Source organism: Halichoerus grypus, chromosome 6 (genome assembly GCF_964656455.1).
Source record: "Halichoerus grypus chromosome 6, mHalGry1.hap1.1, whole genome shotgun sequence".
NCBI classification, from domain to species: Eukaryota; Metazoa; Chordata; class Mammalia; order Carnivora; family Phocidae; genus Halichoerus; species Halichoerus grypus.
Genome location: NC_135717.1, coordinates 168,043,297 through 168,065,095, shown reverse-complemented (window position 1 = coordinate 168,065,095; position 21,799 = coordinate 168,043,297). Strand labels below are relative to the sequence as shown.

Sequence of the window (21,799 nt, the reverse complement as noted above, 5' to 3'; positions counted from 1 at the left end):
ACCTGAGCCGAAGTCAGAGGTTTTACCAACTGAGATACCCAGGCGACCCTAAAATTAATCTGGTTCTTAATCTGCTCTGAGCTTACCAGCAGACCAGCTTGCTGGGTGACCTAGCACAAATCACTCCCCCTCTCTGGGCCTCAGTTTCTTTATCTATAAAATGAAGAGATTGGATTAGTTGATCCCAAAGATCCCTTCCAGCTCTAACCTGCTACTTTTTTGCTTTCCTTATTACAAAGCTACTTCCTGCTTAGGCCTAGGTACTAAACATTCACTGTATACAAGAAATTGTTTTACTTTTTCATATTACAAGATTCACAAAAATCTTAAAGACACTGCAATAAAATCAGGTATTAGGAATAAGAAGAAGATCACTAGGAAAAGGAACACAAACCTGAAAGCCACAGGGGCTATTGTAGACGCCAGGGCTGCTCTAAATTGGCCCAAAGGCCTGTTCTGTGGAGCAGAGACTGAGGTCACAGCCGCGAGGCTCCTGCTCTCAGCTCTCCTATGATGGCCAAGCCGGTTCCTTTCCCTTGAGCTTGAATGACCAGCTATTAAAAGGGACACAGTCCTACTTGCAGGGAGGCAAAGAGTCACCAGGATAGGGGGCTTGGGGCAAGGCCTCCCACAGCCAGGGGCCTGCTGGGGAATCCCAGGGGAGCATTGAGTGCTGCAGATAGGGGAGAAGGTAGAAGGAAGAGGGTGCAAAGGGCAAGAGGAGCTCAGGGCCCCCAGGCTGTTTGAGAAAGTTCTTTGAGGCACTGGCATTGGAAGTGACCTGGGCTTTCCAGAGAGGGCAGAGTCTGCAGGGGTCCAGGAGGCAGGCCAGGGGGGGATGGGTGATGGCGGCAGCATGGGGGAAGGGGCTTGCTGAGTACCAGAGAGGACTGGAAACAGCATGGAGGGACCTCTGGTCAGGGGCTGGGCAGATGGCTACAAGCCTCCCTGTTTAGCTCTCTGCTCATCCTTTTCTGCAGAGACTGTGTCATCTGGGATGACCAAATGTGTTTCTTTGTCTACAGGACTAAGCTTGGAATTACCTATCCCAGAGCAAGAGTCGATGGAGCTGGGCCACCGAGCAGGTAGGACAGGCTGACCAGGGACATGCTGAATGCCCATTCAGGGCTTCTGGACGGGTGCCCTGCGGGCAGCAGGGAACAGCCCCTTCTCCTCCTCCCTCGGTCTCACCTGGGCCTCCAGACCCACTGTGGGGCCCTGACTTCCTCCGCATTCTATTTGAAGATAGAAATCAAAGGGAGGGGAATATTGCTGGGCCCCTCCCCTCTGTCCAGCCAGGGACTGCAGCCCCACTGCAGTTCCCCTCTGCGGGGATCAGTGGGGAAGTGTGCACCCAGAGGGCAGGGCTGAGGGAGACCCCAGCGGGGGCCAGGGCTGGTCAAGGGGGTGGAAGGTACATGTAGGTCCTGAGTAAGCCCAGCCCAGGGAGTGGTGTGGCCCAAGGAGGGGTGAAGGGAGTGTTCCAGGAACAGGGAACAGTATGGGCAAAAGTCTGAAAGTGAGAGGCCTGGTGCTTTGGTGGAGCCCAGGGAAGTCAATATGGCTGGAAGGCTGGAGAGGCAGGTGGGGGAGAAGCCCAGGCTGGGTCCTGGGCCTAAACCCCGACGTGGGGGCTCTGCTTTCAATGCAGGGGTGACGGGGTCAGGTCAGCTCTGACAGGGGCCCCACGGTGAGTGGCCATCCAGTGAGACTTGGCTGCTGGAAGCTCTCTCCAACAACCTAAGCACCCAGGCCTTGTTAAACACTCAGATTCCAGCCTCTTCCAGGGAGGTTCTGATGCAGGCCCAATGCAGGGAGGGGCCCAAGAATCTGCAAATGTCATGAGTGGGGAAGTTGGGGGGGGCGGAATTCTGATAAAGGGCCAAGCCGGGAAAACTGACCACAGACCATTTGTCTCCTGACACTAGCAAGCGAAGCTGGATTCACTCTGCCCTTTTTACGGCAGAAGGGATGGGGCAGAGTTGCAGTGAGGCTCCTCAGCTGCCAACAATCACTCATTCATTCAACAAACACTGAGCTCCGAGAGGACAGGCGTTGGCCTTTTAGTTCCCTGTTGTGTCCCCAGTGCCTGGACCTGACATAGGGCTCCCTCAGTGCGTGAATTGGGTCAATATCGGCTCTCTGAGCCAGGGCCCGGCCAGTGAAGCACTCATCACCCCAGAGGGCGGGCAGGGGGCTCAGGCAATTCTGCTCTAACATGCTCATAGATGAGGCAGGCGGGAGCGCGGCCTGGGAGAAACGGGGAGCTCTGCTCCTGGAGTCCTGAGCCCTGCATCCTGTGGGACTCCAGGTGGAGCCCCTCGCTGTGCTGGGAGCAGGAGGAGGGGCCGTGGCTGAGCAGGTGGGTTGCTGAGCATGCTGCTTCCACTCTATTGAGCAGGGTGCCTCCCTACCTTGGAAACCTCGGTTGTCCCCAGAGGCGCCCGTTGACTTGGCTGCCTGCTTGCTGGGGCAGAACCAGGACTGGAGGGCGGGGAGGCCTTCTGGTCTCGGGGAACAGGTTTTCCCTCTGCCTTTTGTGTAGATGACAAAGGAGCAAGAATGAAAGAGTATCTGATTTCACTGGTGGCAGGGAGGGAGGAGGGAAGGAAAGGAGGAGGCAGGCGGGCTTGGACATCAGCTTTCTCTGTCTCCACCGCCCAGGGGAAGGGTCTGCCATTCTTCGTGGGTGGGCAAGAGGGGTTTTTCACAGAGCACCACCACCCCTTGGTGACAGCACAGCAGGGTCTGGTGAGAGCGAAATAAAACCCCCAATGGCCTCCAAAACCCGCTGCTTTCTAGCAGCCTTCTCTGAAAAGGAAGCCTAGAACAATCCGAATGACCACAAGTGGGGCCGCTACTAAATCCTGCCGGGTTTGAAAGGGAAGTGGGGTCTGTGTCTGCTGCCATAACTCAATCCTCAAGGCCCAGTGGTACTTTTTTTAACAGCAAGTTACAAAGCAATACATATAATCCAATCTCATTTAGAAACAAAAGCAAAGCACTACTATGAATCCTTCAAGAGGGCTGGAGGAGCCATCTAGAATATTTTGGAGGGCAGCTCACCAGATGTGTTTACAGCTGTCACCTGGGATTGAAGATTGGGGGGCAGGGGGCGAGGTCAAGGCTGTGTGTGTGTGGGGGGGGATGGGGGTGGGCAAACGGCTCCTCTTCTGTATTTTGCACAGAAAATACAAGAAAGAATAAGGTAAGGAAGAATTTATACACCACCTGGGTATTATCATGTGTAACATGTTATATAAATTGTGTTAGGTCACGATCAGGTTGGTTGTCAGATACACTGTTATTTATGTGACTTACCCGCCACTTCTTAAAGAAAGAGAAAACCCTGCTGGTTAGATCAAGGGTCACCAACTGCCAGATGCAGCCTGATGTCAGCGGTATGACCATGAAAAGAAATGATGTGTTACACTGACGAGGCACAGGGTTCCTCTGGGTCCGCCGGCCCCGCCGCCCCCTACTCCCTGGGCTGGCTGACGGCCTCCACCCACAGCTCCGATGCACCGGGCTTGTCTGGTGGGCACTGAGGGAGGTCCAGGATCAACTCACCCGTGGACCCGCCTCAACGAGACTGCCACCTCCCATCTTGGAGGGAAAATGAGAAGGTTTGTAGCCATAGTGACGGAGAAAGGGAAAACCCAGGGTCGTGAGAGAGATGTGGAGCCTGCGGCCAGGCCAGTGTGGGGTGGGCGTCAGGGAGGACTTCCTGGTAAGATGACATTTGAAGGAGCTGAAGGTAGGATTTTCTCAGGAAGAAGCAGGGGCAGGCCCTCAGGTAGCAGAACCAGCCTGGGCAGACACTGGGAGGTGGGACGGCACAGGGCATGGCTGGGAGAGAAGGACTAGCTGGTTTGGTGGGAGCCAGGGTTGGGTGAAGAGAGGGAGGAGGCTTGCAGGCTGGGAGCAGGGGCCCCCTGGGACTGGGAGTCAGGGCCAGAAGGGGAAGGGACCTGTGGGGGTGTGAGAGCCGGGAAGTGGCTGGAGTGACAGCACCTGAATAGTGACAATAGCAGAGGGAAGTGGGGGTTGGGCAGCAGCTCTGAATGGGGAGCAAAGACCTGGCCATCCAGCTCTGTGACTTGGCCAAGCCAGCGATGCCCTCTGGCAGGTCCCGCGGCTGCTGGTTTTCTTCACTGGTTCGCTGGGGGCTTCAAAGAGGGGAAGGGAACTAATCACATGGAGCTAGGTTCACTAAAGCACAGAGACATCAAGGTCCCACAGCTAGACCTCAAGGCTGGAGAGTCTGGGGCTGCCACTCCTATTGTCAAAAACAACGTGGGGTGATCCCATCTGGTGGGAGGCTTGGCAGACTGAACCACCTGCTTCCTCTGTCTCTCCTGATTTCTCCCCTGTGCTTCTGGCTCCTGTGACTTCTCTCTGTCCCCATCCCTTTGGTGCAGGCTGGCTGGATCTGAGGACCCAGAGAGGGTCCCGCAGCACCAGCCAAGACGGTCTTTGGCTTCACACAGGGTAGAAATCAAATGCGTGCCGAGAGGAAGTGAGAGCAGTTTACTGAAGACAGAGAGAGTGCAAATACAGAGTGTCTGGGAGCCCCAGAAGGGAAAGGACGGTGAGTCTCGTCTCTGCACGGGGCCTGGGGTTTGTATTGAGGACGGTGGTGGTCCAGTGCCCTGTCTTCTCAGGCATCCAGGAACAAAGATGCGTGTTTAGGTGTCCCCATAAGTCACTTACGCCCTGGAGCCAGGGGTCTTGGTGAGTCGGCGGTCTTGGGAAATGTTCATGTCACTCCTTAGGTACTGTCTGTTGTGCTGGAAGACTCCAAAAAAATCATTAAATCCTTGACCTTTATGAGGACTGTCTGTTCTGTAAGGCGTGTGTGAGGCAGGGGTGCAGGTCCCAGCAAAAGTAGAGGCAGCAAAAGGAGCAGAGAAAGCAGTTTCTCGTGGGGTCCCTTCAGTTTCCCTTACCTTCTTTTGCTGCTCTGAGGCTCTGGGGCTCTGTGTCTTTCTCTTCCCCCCTCCCCACTCCCATCGCTGTCTCCCTTCCCACCCCCCACTCTGCACTCATCTGTTTCCCTCCCTCCTTCCCTCCCTCCCTGCCTCTCTCCCTGCTCAGGTACAACTACTTTGCCCAGGGCCCATCTGAACAGCAAGGAAGACCAGCAGGACACGAACCCCTGGAGAACTGCCCCCAGCCCTTTGGACACCTCCAAGTTGAAGTACGAGGCCCCAGTCTCCCCACAGCAGACCCTGGACCGGGGAGGCCGCCGCCTAAGGCAGGTCCACCTGGAGGAGGTCAGGACTCCACCCCCATCAGTCATCAGCAGCGACCGTCTGTCCCCGGGGATGGACCCCCAGCGTGGGTCCCCGAGGAAGGGAGGCTACAGACCCTCCTCGAGGGAGAGCAGGGCTTCTTTCCGAGACGGGGCTCAGCTGAACCAGGGGCTGAAAGAAGGCCCCAACACAGGAGCCCAGGGCCAGAGGAGCAGCATCATTCCTGACAACATTCGTCACAAGTTTGGGAGCAACGTGGTGGACGAGCTGGTCTCTGAGGAGCAGGTATCCGAGCGGGCACAGGAGGCCAAGGGTGGCGGAAGCATTATGCATGGAGACTTACGAGGACCCCCAAAGAGCCTGCTCTTGAGCACAGAGTCCCTACAGTAATATCATTCGAGAGGAATGTTGACTATGCCAGGCAGAGCCCAATTTAAAGTCTTCACATAAAACAATTCATTTGATCTTCCCAGTGAGGAAGGTACTATTATCACCATCCTACAGATAAGGAGCCCAAGGCTTAGAGGGGTTCAGTAAACTAACCAAACTCACCCAGTTCTATGGGATAAGGATCCAAGCTGGGCCAACGTATTCTGGGGGCCTGGCCCTTACTGACTTTTCAGTTATAAGGCTGGTGTTGGATTAGATGCTTTTAACTTGAACAAGTCTCCTAAAGGAGACAGCATTGACTGGGAATCAGAAGACTTGGGTTTGATCCTGGCTCTGCCCCCTGAATGCTGGGTGACTTTGGATAAGTCACTTCCCCTCTCTGGGCTCTAGTCTCTACCTCTGTAAAGTGAGACAGTTGGACTAGATCAGGCTGACAAATGGCATTCATACCCCAACTTTCCTAGACTGCATTCATGGCAGACATCACTAGTCGATGCTGGCACCTTTGCCCACCTGATACACTATTCCAGAGAATCACTACCGATCAACTGAAAGTTGAGATAAAACTGCTGTTTCTGGTCAAATGCTAGGAGTTCTTCCTGCTCTGGAGTTTTGAGACATAGGTTAAAGCCATCACCTCAACCCGCACAGTGACTACGTTGTGCGGTAGGCCAGGCCTGACTTATGGCTTCTTTTCGAACACATAGTACAACAGAGGTTCAGAGAGGTGATGTGATCTGCTCGGGGTCACACTGAGCAAGTGGAATTCCCAGGATCACAAAGGGCTGGGTCCCCCTCTACTTTGTCATCTTTAGGTGTGGTGACCACACCCACCTGCTAGTCTGGGAGGTCACAATCCTAAATGTCCTGTCCTACTTGGAAGATCTTATCCCAGTTTGAGGCTGGCTCTATGGTCACTATCTCTCACTGCCCCTCTCAGCCTTGGAAGCTGTCATTTCTCTCTTTGGCCATCATTGTCCTGGGTTTGAATCAGGAGATCTGGTTTTTCTATCTAACTTTGACACATCACGGGTGTCACTGAGCTCGTGATTATCAGAGCTGGAAGCTACTTCAAAGACCATCCAGTTCTGCCCCCACCCCCATTTTACAAGTAGGGAAACTCGGGCCCAGAGAAGACCAGAGACTTGTCCAATGTCAGCAGATGGGTTATGGCAGAACTGGGACTCAAACCCCAGTTTCCTGGCTCCTAGGCCTGGGCTCAGCCACTCTGAGCCTTCCAGGTCCCTTGTTGGTACAGGAAGGAGTTGGCCCCAGGGAAATCTAAGGAGCCACCCAGAGATGATGTGGGGGATGCCTCTGTTTTAGAGGCAAGCGGGGCTCTGCGGTTTATCAGCTGTGGCGACCGGGTGAGTCTTGCCCTGAGGCCCAGCTTCCTCATTTATAAAATGGCAGGAGTAATATTAGCTTATGAAGATCTCTTCTGATGATAAACAGTAGGTGCTCAAAGCAGGGAGGAGGTTCTATGATCATTACCATTACTTGTGCCCGTCTGGGAGGTGGGGTGGTGTGAGGAATGGAGGGCCTTCAGCTCTCCCGGCTCCCAGCCCTGGGCCTGGTTGAAGGCTGCAGGGTAGGGGTGGGGTAGGGGGTGGCAAGGTCAGGCGAGAGGGAGGAGGGATTGGAGGGGAGATAGAGGGCTGACCCTGCTTCTCTATCCTTTGTCTCCTCTCCCTTGCTCACTGCGCAGGCTCGAAGGGCCATCGATGAGGTCTTTGAGGGCCAGAAGAGGGCAAACTCATGGCCCAGCAGGACCCAGAGTCCCGTGAAAATCACCTCCATCTTCTCAGACTACTATGATTTGGGCTACAACATGCGATCAAACTTGTTTCAAGGTCAGGCCAAAGGGCAAGGGTGAGGGCTGTCAGCACCTGTGGATCCCAAGCCACCCCTTCCTGTACCCCTAGGGGGTCTGAGACCCAGGACACATTCCTGGGGACATGGGACACTCATTGCATGGCCACCAAGGCCCTCTCTGGGCCAGGCTCTGTGCCTTGCGCTGGGAATATCCAGGCCCCAGGCAAATGTGTTCTCACCGTGCAGATGATCCATCCTAGGTGGCAAATAGCTCCTCACTCCCTCGGGGACCTCTGGTGTCCTAGTCTGCCAGAGGGAGGCCTGGGCACCCCTGGCTGGCCTGGGCACCTCTGGTCACAGCGACAATGTCAGGCTTCCTAGGTTCAAAGCTCAGCTCTGCCACTTCCTGGGTGTGGCCTCAGGCGGGATCCTTCACCTCTCTGGGCTTCGGTCACCTTCTTGGCACCATGGGGATAATAATGATGACGTGGCCCTCACTCGGTCATTGACAGGGCTCTGAAATGCCACTTGAAGGTGCTTGGCCTGGGGCTGGAAACGAGTAGCTGGCAGGCCATTGTTTTTCCTTCCTAGAGCTGTGGTGGCACCGCCTGGGGAGAAGGGTGGGTTGGAGATTCGGACAGCAGTGTGCAGTGTTTCCTGAGGACCAGCCGTAGTCCTGTTTGTTTGGGGTGAGAGCTATTAGCTCCATTTCAGGGACTCACTGGAAACAGTTTGCCTAAGATCTCTCAATAACAGGTGGATCAGAGCTCAAATCCACGTTTTTCTCCTGCCTCCAAAGCCCCAGAGTCTTTCCTCGGCTTTGGGTCACCTCCCTACCTATGACCCCGTTCCCAAAGTGGTTTAATGGCCTGCTCAGCTGGGGGTCCACAGCCTGCCCGCAGGGGCCTCTCTCGGCCCCCACGTTCGAGTTTTGCCTCATTGCCAAACATGACATCCTTCTGGTCCTCTTCTTTCTTCCCTCCGTCCTGCCAGGCCCTCTCCCGTGCCCCCAGGGCCTGGCGGACATCCTCACCGGGCTCAGATCCCCATCACCCAAGGAACCAGACAGCCACGGGAAGCCTTTCTGGCTCTTTCTTTGAGCCTGGAGAAGGGGTGGTGCTGGAGGAGGGAGAGAGAAGACAGCTCAGATTGTCTTCTGTTCTGGGCCTCAGAGTTCCTGCCTTCCATTTGTCTCCGTAATAATTATCACCCGAGGGTGCGCACAACCTTATATGGTAACATCTACCCAGACATAAAACAATCGTCTAAAAGACATCTGTGCATGTTTCGCCAGCCTGAGAAACACAACCTTGGCAGCTGTGCGAGGGGTGGTGCTGGAACCAGTGCAAACCAGCTTGTACCTACCCGCTCAACAAGAGTCAGTTGTTATATTTTCCCTAACTGATTGGCATCGCATTGCTATCTTACGGTGAGCCGCGGTAGTATTTATACTCCAGACATTGGCAAGCACCGTAAATTCAGGCTTCATTCAGCCTTGGCACCAGTGGGCTTCACCTCTTCTTCCCTCTTGTTTCTACCCACCCCGTCAGCCTTGCCCTTGCTGATCCAGGTTGTGGCTGAACCAGAGCAAGGGAGAGGAACTCAGACAGGAGATGGGCTCGGTGGGGAAGGCCGCCAGAAAATCTTTTCCCTTGGGGGGCTCGGGAAGCCAGGGGAGGGTCTCAAGCAGGAGAATGGTATTGTTGGTTAAAAGACCATTCTCGTTGTTGTTGAGAATAGTTGCAGGGGAGCTGGGGCGGAAATGGGGAGACCAGTGAGGAGTCGACTGCAAAAACCCAGGTAGGAGAGATGATGGTGGCTTGTCTAGGGAGCAGGGCTGGGGCCCTGCACAACTCTGGAGGTACCATTGTACAGTATGGTAGGATTCTGGGTATTTGCGTAAGCTGGAGCCACAGAATATGCTAATAAATGGATCTGGGGTGTATGAGAGAGGAATTAAGATTGATTTCCAGGTTTCTGACCTGAAAGCCTGGGAGGACAGAGTTGCTATTTCCTCAGAGAGAAGGTTCCAGGAAGAGTGGGTTGAAGAAATCCTATCCCATGCTGAGTCATAAAGAAAATCTTTTATATAGTCTTCTAAAATGTTTAGTTTTGCTTTTCACAGTTAAGCCTTTAATCCACCCGGAGTTGATTTCTGTTGTCAGTGAGAAGCAGGGATTCCTGTTTAATTCCTCCTTTATGTGGATTACCAATTGTCTCAGAACTGGGTAGCTTCACCCCTGCCCCCAGGGACCCGCAGTGGTACCACTGGTGTCCACCAAGCTTCCACGTGCACAGGGGTCAGTTTCCAGGCTCTCCATTCTGCCCATTGGTTGACTATTATGCTTTTAATGACCAAGTATGAGAGGTAGTCTGGTATCTGGTTGGGCAGATATCAGCCTGCTTCTCCACAACCACCACCAGCTAAGGTTTGGCTATTTGAGGTCCCTGCCTCTTCCATAGAGATTTCAGACCCACCTTGTCAATTTCTACAACAAAACAAAACAAAAACCCTGTTGAGATTTTAATTGGAAGTATGTGGAATCTACAGCTCAAATTAGGGGCAACGGTCAGCTTTATGCTAAGGAATTTTCCAATCCATGAATATGATAGGCAGGTCCATTAATTTAAATCTTCTTTCAGTATCTGTAAATTACATTTTATAATTTTTTCTATAAGGACTATGCAGTTTTCTTAGGTTTCTTTTTTTTAATTTTTATTTAAATTTTAGTTAACATATAATGCAATATCAGTTTCAGGAGTAAAATTCAGTGAATCATCACTTACATACAACACCTAGTGCTCATCACAAGAAGTACCCTCTTTAATACCCATCACCCATCTAATCCAACCCCCACCCTCCTCCCTCCATCAATCCTCAGTCTGTTCTCAATCATTAAGAGTCTCTTTCCCCCTCTCCTTTTTTCCCCCTTTCCATATGTTCATCTGTTTTGTTTCTTAAATTCCACACATGAGTGAATATGGTATTTGTCTTTCTCTGACTGACTTATTTTGCTTAGCGTAATACACTCTAGCTCCATCCAAATCATTGCAAATGGCAGGATTTCATTCTTTTTGATGGCTGAGTAATATTTCATTAAATATATACACCACATCTCCTTTACCCATTCATCAGTCAATGGACATTTGGGCTCCCCCCGTAATTTGGCTATTGTTGATAACACTGCTATAAACATCAGGTGCAGGTACCCCTTCAAATCTGTATTTTTGTATCCTTTGGGTAAATACCTAAATAGTTAGGTTGTAGGGTAGTTCTATTACTAGTTTTTTGAGGAACCTCCATACTGTTCTCCAGAATGCACCAGTTTGCATTCCCACCAACAGTGTAAGAGGATTCCTCTTTCTCCACATCCTCGCCAACACCTGTTGCTTCTTGTGATATCCCATCGTGGTTTTGATTTGTATTCCCTGATGATGAGTGATGTTGAGCATCTTTTCATGTGTCTATTAACCATCTGATGTCTTCTTTAGAAAAGTGTCTATTCATGTCTTCTGCCCATTTCTTAACTGGGTTATTTGGTTTTGGGGTGTTGAGTTTGATAAGTTCTTGATGGATTTTGGATACTAACCCTTTATCAGACATGTTGTTTGCAAGTATTTTCTCCCAATCCGTAGACTACCTTTTAGTCTTGTTGATTATTTCCGTCACTGTGCAAAAGTTTTTATCTTGATGGAAGTCCCAATAGTTCATTTTTGCTTTTGTTTCCATTGCCTCCAGTGATGTCTAGTAAGAGGTTGCTACAGCCAAGGTCAAAAAGCTTGTTGCCTGAATTTTCCTCTAGGATTTTGATGGTTTCCAGTCTCACATTTAGGTCTTTCATCCACTTTGAATTTACTTTTGTGTATAGTGTAAGTGGTCCAGCTTCATTCTTCTGCATGTTGCTGTCCAGTTTTCCCAACCCCATTTGTTGAAGAGACTGTCTTTTTTTCCATTGGTTGTTCTTTCCTGCTTTGTTGAAGATTAGTTGACCATATAGTTTTAGGACCATTTCTGGGTTCTCTATTCTGTTCCATTGGTCTCTGTATCTGTTTTTGTGCCAGTACTATACTATCTTGATGACTACAGCTTTGTAATAGAGGTTGAAATCCAGTATCTTGATACCTCCAGTTTTATTTTTCTTTTTCAGAATTGTTTTGGCTACTCAGTGTCTTTTGTGGTTCCATACAAATTTTAGGATTGTTTGGTCTAGCTCTGTGAAAAATGCTGGTGGTATTTTGATAGGGATTTCATTAAACGTGTAGATTGCTTTGGGTAGTATAGACATTTCAACAATGTTCTTCCAATCCGTGAGCATGGAATGCTTTTCCATTTCTTTGTGTCCTCTTCAATTTCTTTTATAACTGTTTTATAGTTTTCCGAGTACAGATCTTTTACCTCTTTAGTTAGATTTATTCCTAGGTATGTTATTGTTTTTGGTGCAATGGCAAATAGGATCAATTCCTTGATTTCTTTTTCTGCTGCTTCATTATTGATATATAGAAATGTAACAGATTTCTGCACATTGATTTATATGCTGTGACTTTGCTGAATTCATGTATTAGTTCTAGCAATTTTTCGGTGGAGTCCTTCTGGTTTTCTACATAGAGTATTGTGTTGTCTGCAAATAGTGAAAGTTTGACTTCTTCCTTGCCGATTTGGATGTCCTCTATTTCTTTTTGTTGTCTGATTGCTGAAGCTAAGACTTCCAGTACTATGTTAAATAGTAATGGTGAGAATGGATATCCTGCCTTGTTCCTGACTATAGGGGAAAGGCTCTCAGTTTTTCCCCATTGAGAATATTAGCTGTGGGTCTTTCATATATGGCCTTTATGGTGTTGAGGTATGTTCCATCTATGCCTACTTTGTTGAGCTGTTGAGGGTTTTTATCAAGAATGGGTGCTGTGTTTTGTCAAATGCTTTTTCTGGACCTGTTAACAGGATCATATGGTTCTTATCCTTTCTTTTATTAATGTGGTGTATCACATTGATTGATTTGTGAATATTGAATCAACCCTGCAGCCCAGGAATAAATCCCACTTGATCATGGTGAATAATTTTTTTAATGTCCTGTTGAATTTGATTTGCTAGTATTTTATTGAGAATTTTGCATCCATGTTCATCAGGGATATTGGCCTGTAATTCTACTTTTTAGTGGGGTCTTTGGTTTTGGAATCAAGGTAATGCTGGCTTTGTAGAATGAGTTTGGAAGTTTTCTTTCCATTTCTATTTTTTGGAACAGTTTGAGAATAGGTATTAACTCTTCTTTAAATGTCTGGTAGAATTCCCCTGGGAAGCTATCTGGCTCAGGACTTTTGTTTGTTGGGAGATTTTTGATTACTGATTCAATTTCTTTGCTGGTATAGGTCTGTTCAAATTTTCTATTTCTTCCTATTTCAGTTTTGGTAGTTTGTAAGTTTCTAGGATTTTGTCCATTTCTTCCAGATTGCCCAGTTTTTTGGTGTATAATTTTTCATAGTATTCTCTTATAATTGTTCGCATTGGTTGTAATCTTTCCTCTTTCATTCATGATTTTGTCTATTTGGGTCCTTTCTCTTTTCTTTTTGATGAGTCTGGCTTATCTGGTTTATCAACTTTATTAATTCTTTCAAAGAACCAGCTCCTAGTTTCATTGATCAGTTCTACTTGTTTTGTTGTTGTTGTTTCTATAATTTTTATTTCTGCTCTAATCTTTATTATTTCCCTTCTTCTTCTGGTTTTAGGCTTTATTTGCTCTTCCTTTTCTAGCTTCTTTAGGTGTAAGGTTAGGTTGTATATTTGAGACTTTTCTTACTTCTTGAGGAAGGCCCGTATTGCAATATACTTCCCTCTTAAGACTGCCTTTGCTGCATCCCAAAGGTTTTGGACTGTCGTGTTTTCATTTTCATTTGCTTCCATGTATTTTTTTTATTCCTTAATTTCTTAGTTAACCCATTCATTCTTTAGCAGGATATTTTTTAACCTCCATGTATTTGAAGTCTTTCCAATTTTTTTCTTGTGGTTGACTTCAAGTTTCATAGCTTTGTGGTCTGAAAATATGCATGGTATGATCTTAATCTTTTTGTACTTGTTGTGGGCTGATTGTGACCCAGTATGTGACCTATTCTGGAGAATGTTCCATGTGCACGCCGGAAAAAAAAAAAAAAAAAAAAAGAATGTGTATTCTGCTGTTTTAGGATGTTTTAGGATAAAATGTTCTGAATATATCTGTTAAGTCCATCTGGTCCAGTGTGTCATTCCTTGTTGATTTCCTTGTTGATTTTCTGCTTAGATCATCTGTCCTTTGCTGTAAGTGGGGTTTAAAGTCTCCTACTATTATTGTATTATTATCAATGAGTTTCTTTATGTTTATTATTCATTGATCTATATATTTGTGTGCTCCCAAGTTTGGGGCATATTTACAATTGTTAAATCTTCTTGATGGATAGACCCCTTAATTATTATATAATGCCCTTCTTTATCTTTTGTTACAGTCTTTGTTTTAAAATCTAGTTTGTGGGGCACCTGGGTGGCTCAGTTGGTTAAACATCTGACTCTTGGTTTCAGCTCAGGTCATGATCTAAGTGTCATGAGATCGACCCCCACGTTGGGCTCTGTGCTCAGTGTGGAGTCTGTTTAAGATTCTTTCCTTCCCTCCTGCTCGTGCTCTCTCTCTATAAAATAAATAAATAAATCTTTAAAAGAATAAAAAAATAAAGTCTAGTTTGTCTGATAAAAGTATGGCCACTCTGGCTTTCTTTTGACCTCCATTAGCATGATAAATGGTTCACTTTCAATCTGCAAGTGTTTTTAGGTCCAAAAAGGGTCTCTTGTAAACAGCATGTAGATGGATCTTGTTTTTTTTTTTTTATCCATTCTAATACCCTGTTTTTTGATTGGAACATTTAGTCCATTTACATTTGGAGCAACTATTGAAAGATATGAATTTAGTGCCATTGTGTTACCTGTAGAGTTGGGGTTTCTGGTGATGTTCTCTGGTCCTTTCTAGTTTTTGTTGATTTTGGTCTTTTTTTCTCCACTCAGAGTCCCCCTCAAAATTTCTTGCAGGGTGGTTTAGTGGTCATGAACTCCTTTAGTTTTTGTTTGTCTGGGAAACTCTTTATGTATCCTTCTATTCTGAATGACAGCCTTGCTGGATAAAGAATTCTTGGCTGCATATTTTTCCCATTCAGCGCTTTGAATATATCCTACCAGTCTCTTCTGACCTGACAAGTTTCTGTGGACAGATCTGCTGTGAACCTGATCTGTCTTCCCTTGTAGGTTAAGGACTTTTTCCCTTAAAGTCCTTTCCTTAAAGCTGCTTTCAGGACTCTTCCCTTGTTTGTGTATTTTGCGAATTTGACTATGATATGCCTCGGTGACGGTCAGCTTTTGTTGAATTTTTTTTAAAATTTTATTATGTTATGTTAATCACCATACATTACATCATTAGTTTTTGATGTAGTGTTCCATGATTCATTGCGTATAACACCCAGTGTTCCATTCAATACGTGCCCTCTTCAATACCCATCACCAGGCTAACCCATCCCCCCACCCCCCTCCCCTCTAGAACCCTCAATTTGTTTCTCAGAGTCCATAGTCTCTCATGGTTTGTCTCCCCCTCTGATTTCCCCTGCTTCATTTTACCCCTCCTACTATCTTCTTCTTCTTTTTTTTTAAACATATAATGTATTATTTGTTTCAGAGGTACAGGTCTGTGATTCAACAGTCTTACACAATTCACAGCACTCACCATAGCACATACCCTCTCCAATGTCTATCACCCAGCCACACTATCCCTCCCACCCCCACCATTCCAGCAACCCTCAGTTTGTTTCCTGAGATTAAGAATTCCTCATATCAGTGAGATCCCATGATACATGTCTTTCTCTGATTGACTTATTTCACTCAGCATAATACCTTCCAGTTCCATCCATGTCATTGCAAATGGCAAGATTTCATTCCTTTTGATGGCTGCATAATATTCCATTGTATATATATATACCACATCTTCTTTATCCATTCATCTGTCGATGGACATCTTGGCTCTTTCCATAGTTTGGCTATTGTGGACATTGCTGCTATAAACATCGGGATGCACGTACCCCTTCGGATCACTACATTTGTATCTTTGGGGTAAGCTTTTGTTGAATTTAATGGGAGTTCTCTGTTTCTTGGATTTTGATGTCTGTGTCCTTCCCTAGATTAGGGAAGTTTTCAGCTATAATTTGTTAGAATAAACCTTCTGCCCCTTTTTCTCTCTCTCCATCTTCTGCAACTCTGATGATACAAATGTTATTACGTTTTTTTTTTTTTTTAAAGATTTTATTTATTTGTCAGCGAGAGAGTGGGAGAGAGAGACAGAGAGCAAGCACAAGCAGGGGGAGTGGGAGAGGAAGAAGCAGGCTCCCCGAGTAGCAAGGAGGCCGATGCGGGACCCAATCCCAGGACCCTGGGATCATGACCTGAGCCGAAGGCAGCCGCTTAACCAGCTGAGCCACTCAGGCACCCCTTGAATGTTATTACGTTTTAATTAGTCGCTGAGTTCCCTAAGTCTGCCTTCGTGGTCCATTACCTTTGTTTCCCTCTTCTTTTCAGCTTCATTATTTTCCATAATTTCATCTTCTATATCACTGATTCGTTCTTCTGTTTCATCCATCCTCATTTTTATGGCATCCGTTTGGGTTTGCATCTCGGTTATAGCATTTTTAACTTCAGCTTGACTAGATTTTAGTTCCTTTATCTCTGCAGTAGGGATTCTCTAGTCTTTTATGCTTTTTTCAAGCCCAGCTAGTATTCTTATAATCATTGTTTTAAATTCTGGTTCAGACATCTTACTTATATCTGCATTAAATCCCTGGCCATGAGTACTACTTCCTATTCTTTTTCTGGGGGATGAATTTCTCCATCTTGTCATTTTGTCCAGAAAAGAAAAGAAAAAAGAAAGAAAAAAAAAAAAAACCCCAACAAAACAAAAAAGCAAAAAAACCCTAGATCCTATGTGTGTTTTGTGTCTGCTTGTTAAAAGAATCTAGATCCAAAAATAAAATAAAACAAAACAAAACAAAACAAAACAAAATAAATATATAACAATAAAAAATTTAAAAATAATAAAAGTTTAAAAAGAAATTAAAAATGAGAAAATAAATGAAAAAATAATAATTAAAAACAAAGAATAAAAGTAAAAAGGAAGCTAGTCCCCTTTCCCCTAGAGCTGAAGCTTTCCAGCCCTTTATGATCAGTAGACTTGATGCCAGCAAGTTGTTTGTGCCGTCTTCTGGGGGAGGGGCCTGTTGTACTGACTCTCAGGCTTGTTTCAGTGGAAATGCGACTCCGGTGCACAGGGCTCAGTGTAAACAGTTCCAGTCTCCACTAGGTGGCGCTGTTTTGCTCCCTGAAGGCTTTCAGCGCTCAGGGTGGGATGGGATAAATATGGCTGCCCAGCTCTCCAGCCCCGGAGATGAAAGTTTGCACCCCCATCCTTCAGGGAGCCCTCACAGAAGAGCAATCACTCTTGTCTCCCCAGTTTCCATCAGAACTCTGTGTTCTTCTTGCTTGTGTCTGAGCTGTTTTAGGTCAGGCATGTGATGGATTTCAAAACTCCACATTTTAGGGACTCCTGGGGAGCAAACCCGTGCTGATCTCCTGGGGGAGGGTCTCCACCGGCTATTGCCATTTGCTGGCCCATCCCAGGAAAGCTGTCGCAGGACTGCCCAGCATTCAAAGTTTATCGTGACACAGAGCAGAAAGCTGGCACCTAGACCGCTGCTCCCAGCTGGCTTCCCTGCTCTCATGCCTGGGAACAGGACAGCACTTAGACACTTCCTGTCTTCCTGTGAGGCCAGGGATCCTCAGACCACCCTATCACTCCTGGGACTCTGCCCCACATCACCACCTGAGCACCTTTAAGCCAGGCACATGCCCCATGGTAGCGGACTTCTAAAAGTTCTGATTTTGCCCTCTGCTGCTTATAATACTTCACAGTAGCCTCCTTAAGCAGCCTCCCTCCCCACCACAGTACCTTCAGCTTTGCCTCCCCCCAGTCGACTCTCTGCACCCCCTACCTTCCAAAAGATGGTCGCTTTCTACTTGCAGACTTGCACTTTTTGTTCTCTCAGACTTCTGATTGATGTCTAGGGTGTTCAGAATGATCTGATGACTATCTAGCTGTGTTTGAGGGACCAGACGAGCTTAGAGTCCCCCTACTCTGCCATCTTATCTCCTCTGTTAGGTTTCTTTAGAAGAACTTATCTTTTTTTTACTGCTTCTTACAAATGGTATCTTTTTTTAAATGACATTTTCTAACTTTGCTGCTTGTATACACAGATGCGGCTTTTACTTTTGCATATTAGTCTTTCTTTTGTCCTGAAGTCTTGCCCAGCTCACTTGCTAATTCCAAAATTGGTTTGTAGGTTCTTTGGGGCTTCTTCTTAATACTAATAATGGTTGCATTTATACACAACATCTGACATGTGCCACCAGGCACGGCTCTAAGTATTTTAGACACTTTCAATTTTCACATAGCCGTGGGTGCCACCATTCCCACTTACACACTGATGCTAGGAAATGTTAAATAACCTGGTTAAGGCCACACAGCTAGAAATGGTCAGAGTTGGGATTTGAGTTCTGGCAGCCTGGGGCTGAGTTCACATTATTATTATTATCATTTTTTAAGATTTATTTATTTATTTGGGGGGGTGCAAGCAAAGGGAGAGGATCTTCAAGTGGACTATTTGCTGAGCACGAGCCGGACCCAGGGGCTTGATCTCATGACCCTGAGATCATGACCTGAGCTAAAACCAAGAGTCAGACACTTAACTGAATGAGCCACCCAGGCGCCCCCTGAGTTCACGTTATTAACCACTAGGCTCTTCCCATCTTTATACCATCTCTCCTGGCTGACTTGTCCAGGAGAAGAGTGCATATCAGCAGGGAAAGCCACTAACCTCATTGATTCTAACATTTTACCATTACATATGACATTTTAAACAATTTTGAAGATATCTTTTATCAGATTAAGGAGAGCCCCTCTTATTCCTAGTTTGCACATTAATTTTTTAAAAATTATGAACAGGTCTTGAGTTGTATTAAGTAAGTGTATCTTTTCCGATGATAGCAGATTTGTCAATTTCTCCTTGTAGCTCTGGCAATTTTGCTTTATCTATTTTGAGATTATTCTAATGCAGCAAGTTTAGAACTATTACATCGCCTGAATGCATTGCAGTGGTTTTTATTTATCTCATATTTTTATCTCTCAATGCCCTTGCCTTACAGTCTTATTTGTCCGATATCAGTAAAATGCGACCAGATTGCTTTTGGTTAGTACGTGCTTGGCATATCTTTTTCTATACTTCCATGTTTATCCTTTCTCTGTGTCCTTTTGTTTTACGTATGCTTTACATAATATATATTTGGAAAATATCTTCTGTAGTCTGATCATGTTTTTTTTCATCAATGGGGCTTAGTCTATTTATATTTACACTGATCCCTGATACATTTGGAATTATTCCTATGACTTTATTTTGTGTTTTCTGTTGGTGCTGCTTTTTTTCCTCCTTCCTTGTTTTGCATTTGAGTGAAGTTTCTTTTTTTCCAATTTGTGTCTTTAATCTCCCTATTTTTTAGTGGTTACCTTTCACATTTTTACACGCATAGCTAACACATTCGGAAGTTGAACAAGATATTTAGGCTTTCATGAATAATATAAGGATGCTAACAGGCCTCAATTTTATTCTCTCTGCCCCCATCTCAGCTTACATGTTATTATTTTACCGAATTTTAATTCTACAGAAGCGAAGTAGTTCAAGCTGTGGATTCTGGGGACACAGGGTCTGGTTTGGGCCCTCGATCGTTAACTTACCTGCTGTGGGACTTTAGACAAGTGACTTAACCTCTCTGTGTTTCCGTGACTTCAACAGTAAGAGGGGGATAATAATCATACCTACTTCTCAGGGTTGTTGAGAAGATTCCATGAGTAAGCTCTATCAAGCTCTGAGAATGTGCTTGGCACGTAGTAAATCTTCAAAGATGGTTAGAGATCATCGTCATTATTTTACCCCATAAATTAAAACCCATGTATATTGTGTATAATTTATGTATATGCATATGTATTGATGTAAATACACATCAATGTATGGCCACTTCTAAGATTTCTTTGGTTCTGGTATTTCAAGTTTTACTTGGATGTACCTAGTTAAAGAATTCTTTTTACATATGCTGATTGGGAAACTGATTCTTGAGTCTGAGAATTCATATATTGCACCAATTCTGGAAAAATTCCCACTATGATTATCTTTTCAAATGCTACGTCTCCAGTTTCTCCAGTCTTACCTTCAGAACTCCACTTACACATGTATCAGAACTTCATCTTAGCGTTTTCATATTTTCCGCATCTTTTCCCCTCTTGTATGCTGCATTCTAGTTAATGTCTTCTTCTTCTTTTCCTTAGCAGACTCCATGCCCAGTGTGTAGCCCAATGCAGGCCTTGAACTCATGACCCTGAGGTCAAGACCTGAGGTGAGATCAATAGTTGGATGCTTAACCAACTGAGCCACCCAGGTGCCCCCCCTAGCTAATTTCTTTAGCTATATCAGCTGGAAGTTGACCATTTTTTTCTTAGCTGCATCTCATCTGCTATTTTCCTTGTCCCCTGAATTTGCTTTTATTAAACATTCTGATGCCAATTTTCAAACTTAAAAGAAGAGAGAATAATTTAATGACTACTATGTTGCACGTGTAACCCAGCTTCAGCAATTAATCCATGGCCAATCTCGTTTCATCTTTTCTCCCACCCATCCATCTGCCCACCCCGCATTATTTCAAAGCAAATCCCAGACATCTTATCATCCATTGAATTTATTTTTCAATTATTATAGGTTTTGTTTCTGAAATCCCATCTGCTTCTTTTACTAATCTGTTCTTTCTGGGTAATTTCTTATTCTTTACTGATACTTTTATTCTCTTTTTCGTGATTTCAAACATTAAATACACTTATTTTATATTCTGTAACTGATCATTTGAATCCTTGCTATCTTTTGGGATTTGGTCCTCTGATGTTTCTGCTGACTCTTGATCCTGATAACTTATTTGTGTGTGTGTGTATTTTAACTGTCCACATAGAAATACATTTTCTTTTAATTTAAATTTTAGTTAACATACAATGCAATATAGAAATAAATTTTTTTAAAGATTTTATTTATTTATTTGAGAGAGAGAGAGACAGAGATAGCGAGAGAGCACGAGCGGGGAGGAGAGGGAGAAACAGGTTCTCCACTGAGCAGGGAGCCCAATGCAGGGCTCAATTCCAGGACCCTGAGATCATGACCCGAGCCGAAGGCAGACTGAGCCACCCAGGTGCCCCTAGAAGTAAATTTTCTGAAAACACAGATATTAATTGTCCCATGCCAGATGGTCCAACAAATTTCCAATAATGTAATCTTCCCAATCTTGCAAGAAAATTTTATTCTTTTGAATAGATAGAGACCAAAGCTCTGAGAGGTTAAATACTTGTCTGAGGCCACACTGTTCATAAATGCCAGAGTTGGTGTTTGAACCCAGGCCCGCTTCTCCACATCCCTGCCCTCCCACAGTCCACCATCCATAGGGAAACTGACGCCCAGGTATGAATCCTTGAGTGCCTGACCTCCGTTGACTTGGGGCTTCTGGGGGTTTCTTCATGGGGTTCCACAGGAGCCCCCGAGGAGACGAAGAGCCTCATGAAGGCCTCCTACACCCCAGAGGTGATTGAGAAATCAGTGAGGGACATAGAGCACTGGCATGGCAGGAAGACGGACGATCTGGGTACGTGGGGTGCTGGGCTGTGGGAGGCGGGCGCTCCCTTACCCGGGCAGGGTGTGTTGGCCCTAAGGTGCAGAGGGAGACCAGAGCAGCAGGTAGAGCTCTGGGGTGGGCCTGGGAGAAGCATGGATCACCTCTGGGGCCCGGGCACTCCAGAAGTCCTCTGGGTGATCTGGGCTGGCTCCTTCCCTGCTCTCTGCAGGACGGTGGCACCAGAAAAATGCGATGAATATGAACTTACAGAAAGCATTGGATGAGAGATTTGGAGAAAAGAGCAAAAACAAGAGCTCAAAGTACTAGATACGACTGGGAAGAGTTGCCCTCCACTCAGAGAAAGCGCTAACAATAAAGAAAAACACATCTGAATGTTCTCCTCTTCTTGTTGCTTCCCTTCACGTTGGGGTGGGGGCAGATGTGTGGTACTGGAAAGACCAGCTGGGGGGGGGGGGGGAGAGAAGCCCCAAGAGCCCAAACTCTCCTCAGACCTTCCGCCTAGACATACACCCCTTCCCTCATAATTCCAGGACAGGATGTGGGAGCTGAGCGCTGCTTGGCTTCTCCCTCA

At 46.2% G+C, this 21,799-nt stretch overlaps 1 protein-coding gene across 1 annotated transcript; it reads left to right on the top strand.

The window, feature by feature from the left end:
- Positions 1-1,029: 1,029 nt before the first annotated feature.
- On the top strand, positions 1,030-21,574 carry CIMIP4 (ciliary microtubule inner protein 4). The gene is made up of 5 exons (XM_036108721.2): positions 1,030-1,085; positions 5,098-5,540; positions 7,354-7,498; positions 21,127-21,237; positions 21,437-21,574. Exons 1-5 carry the CDS (start codon positions 1,064-1,066, stop codon positions 21,532-21,534), a joined length of 819 nt encoding a protein of 272 aa, XP_035964614.1. The 5' UTR covers positions 1,030-1,063; the 3' UTR covers positions 21,535-21,574.
- Positions 21,575-21,799: the final 225 nt, after the last annotated feature.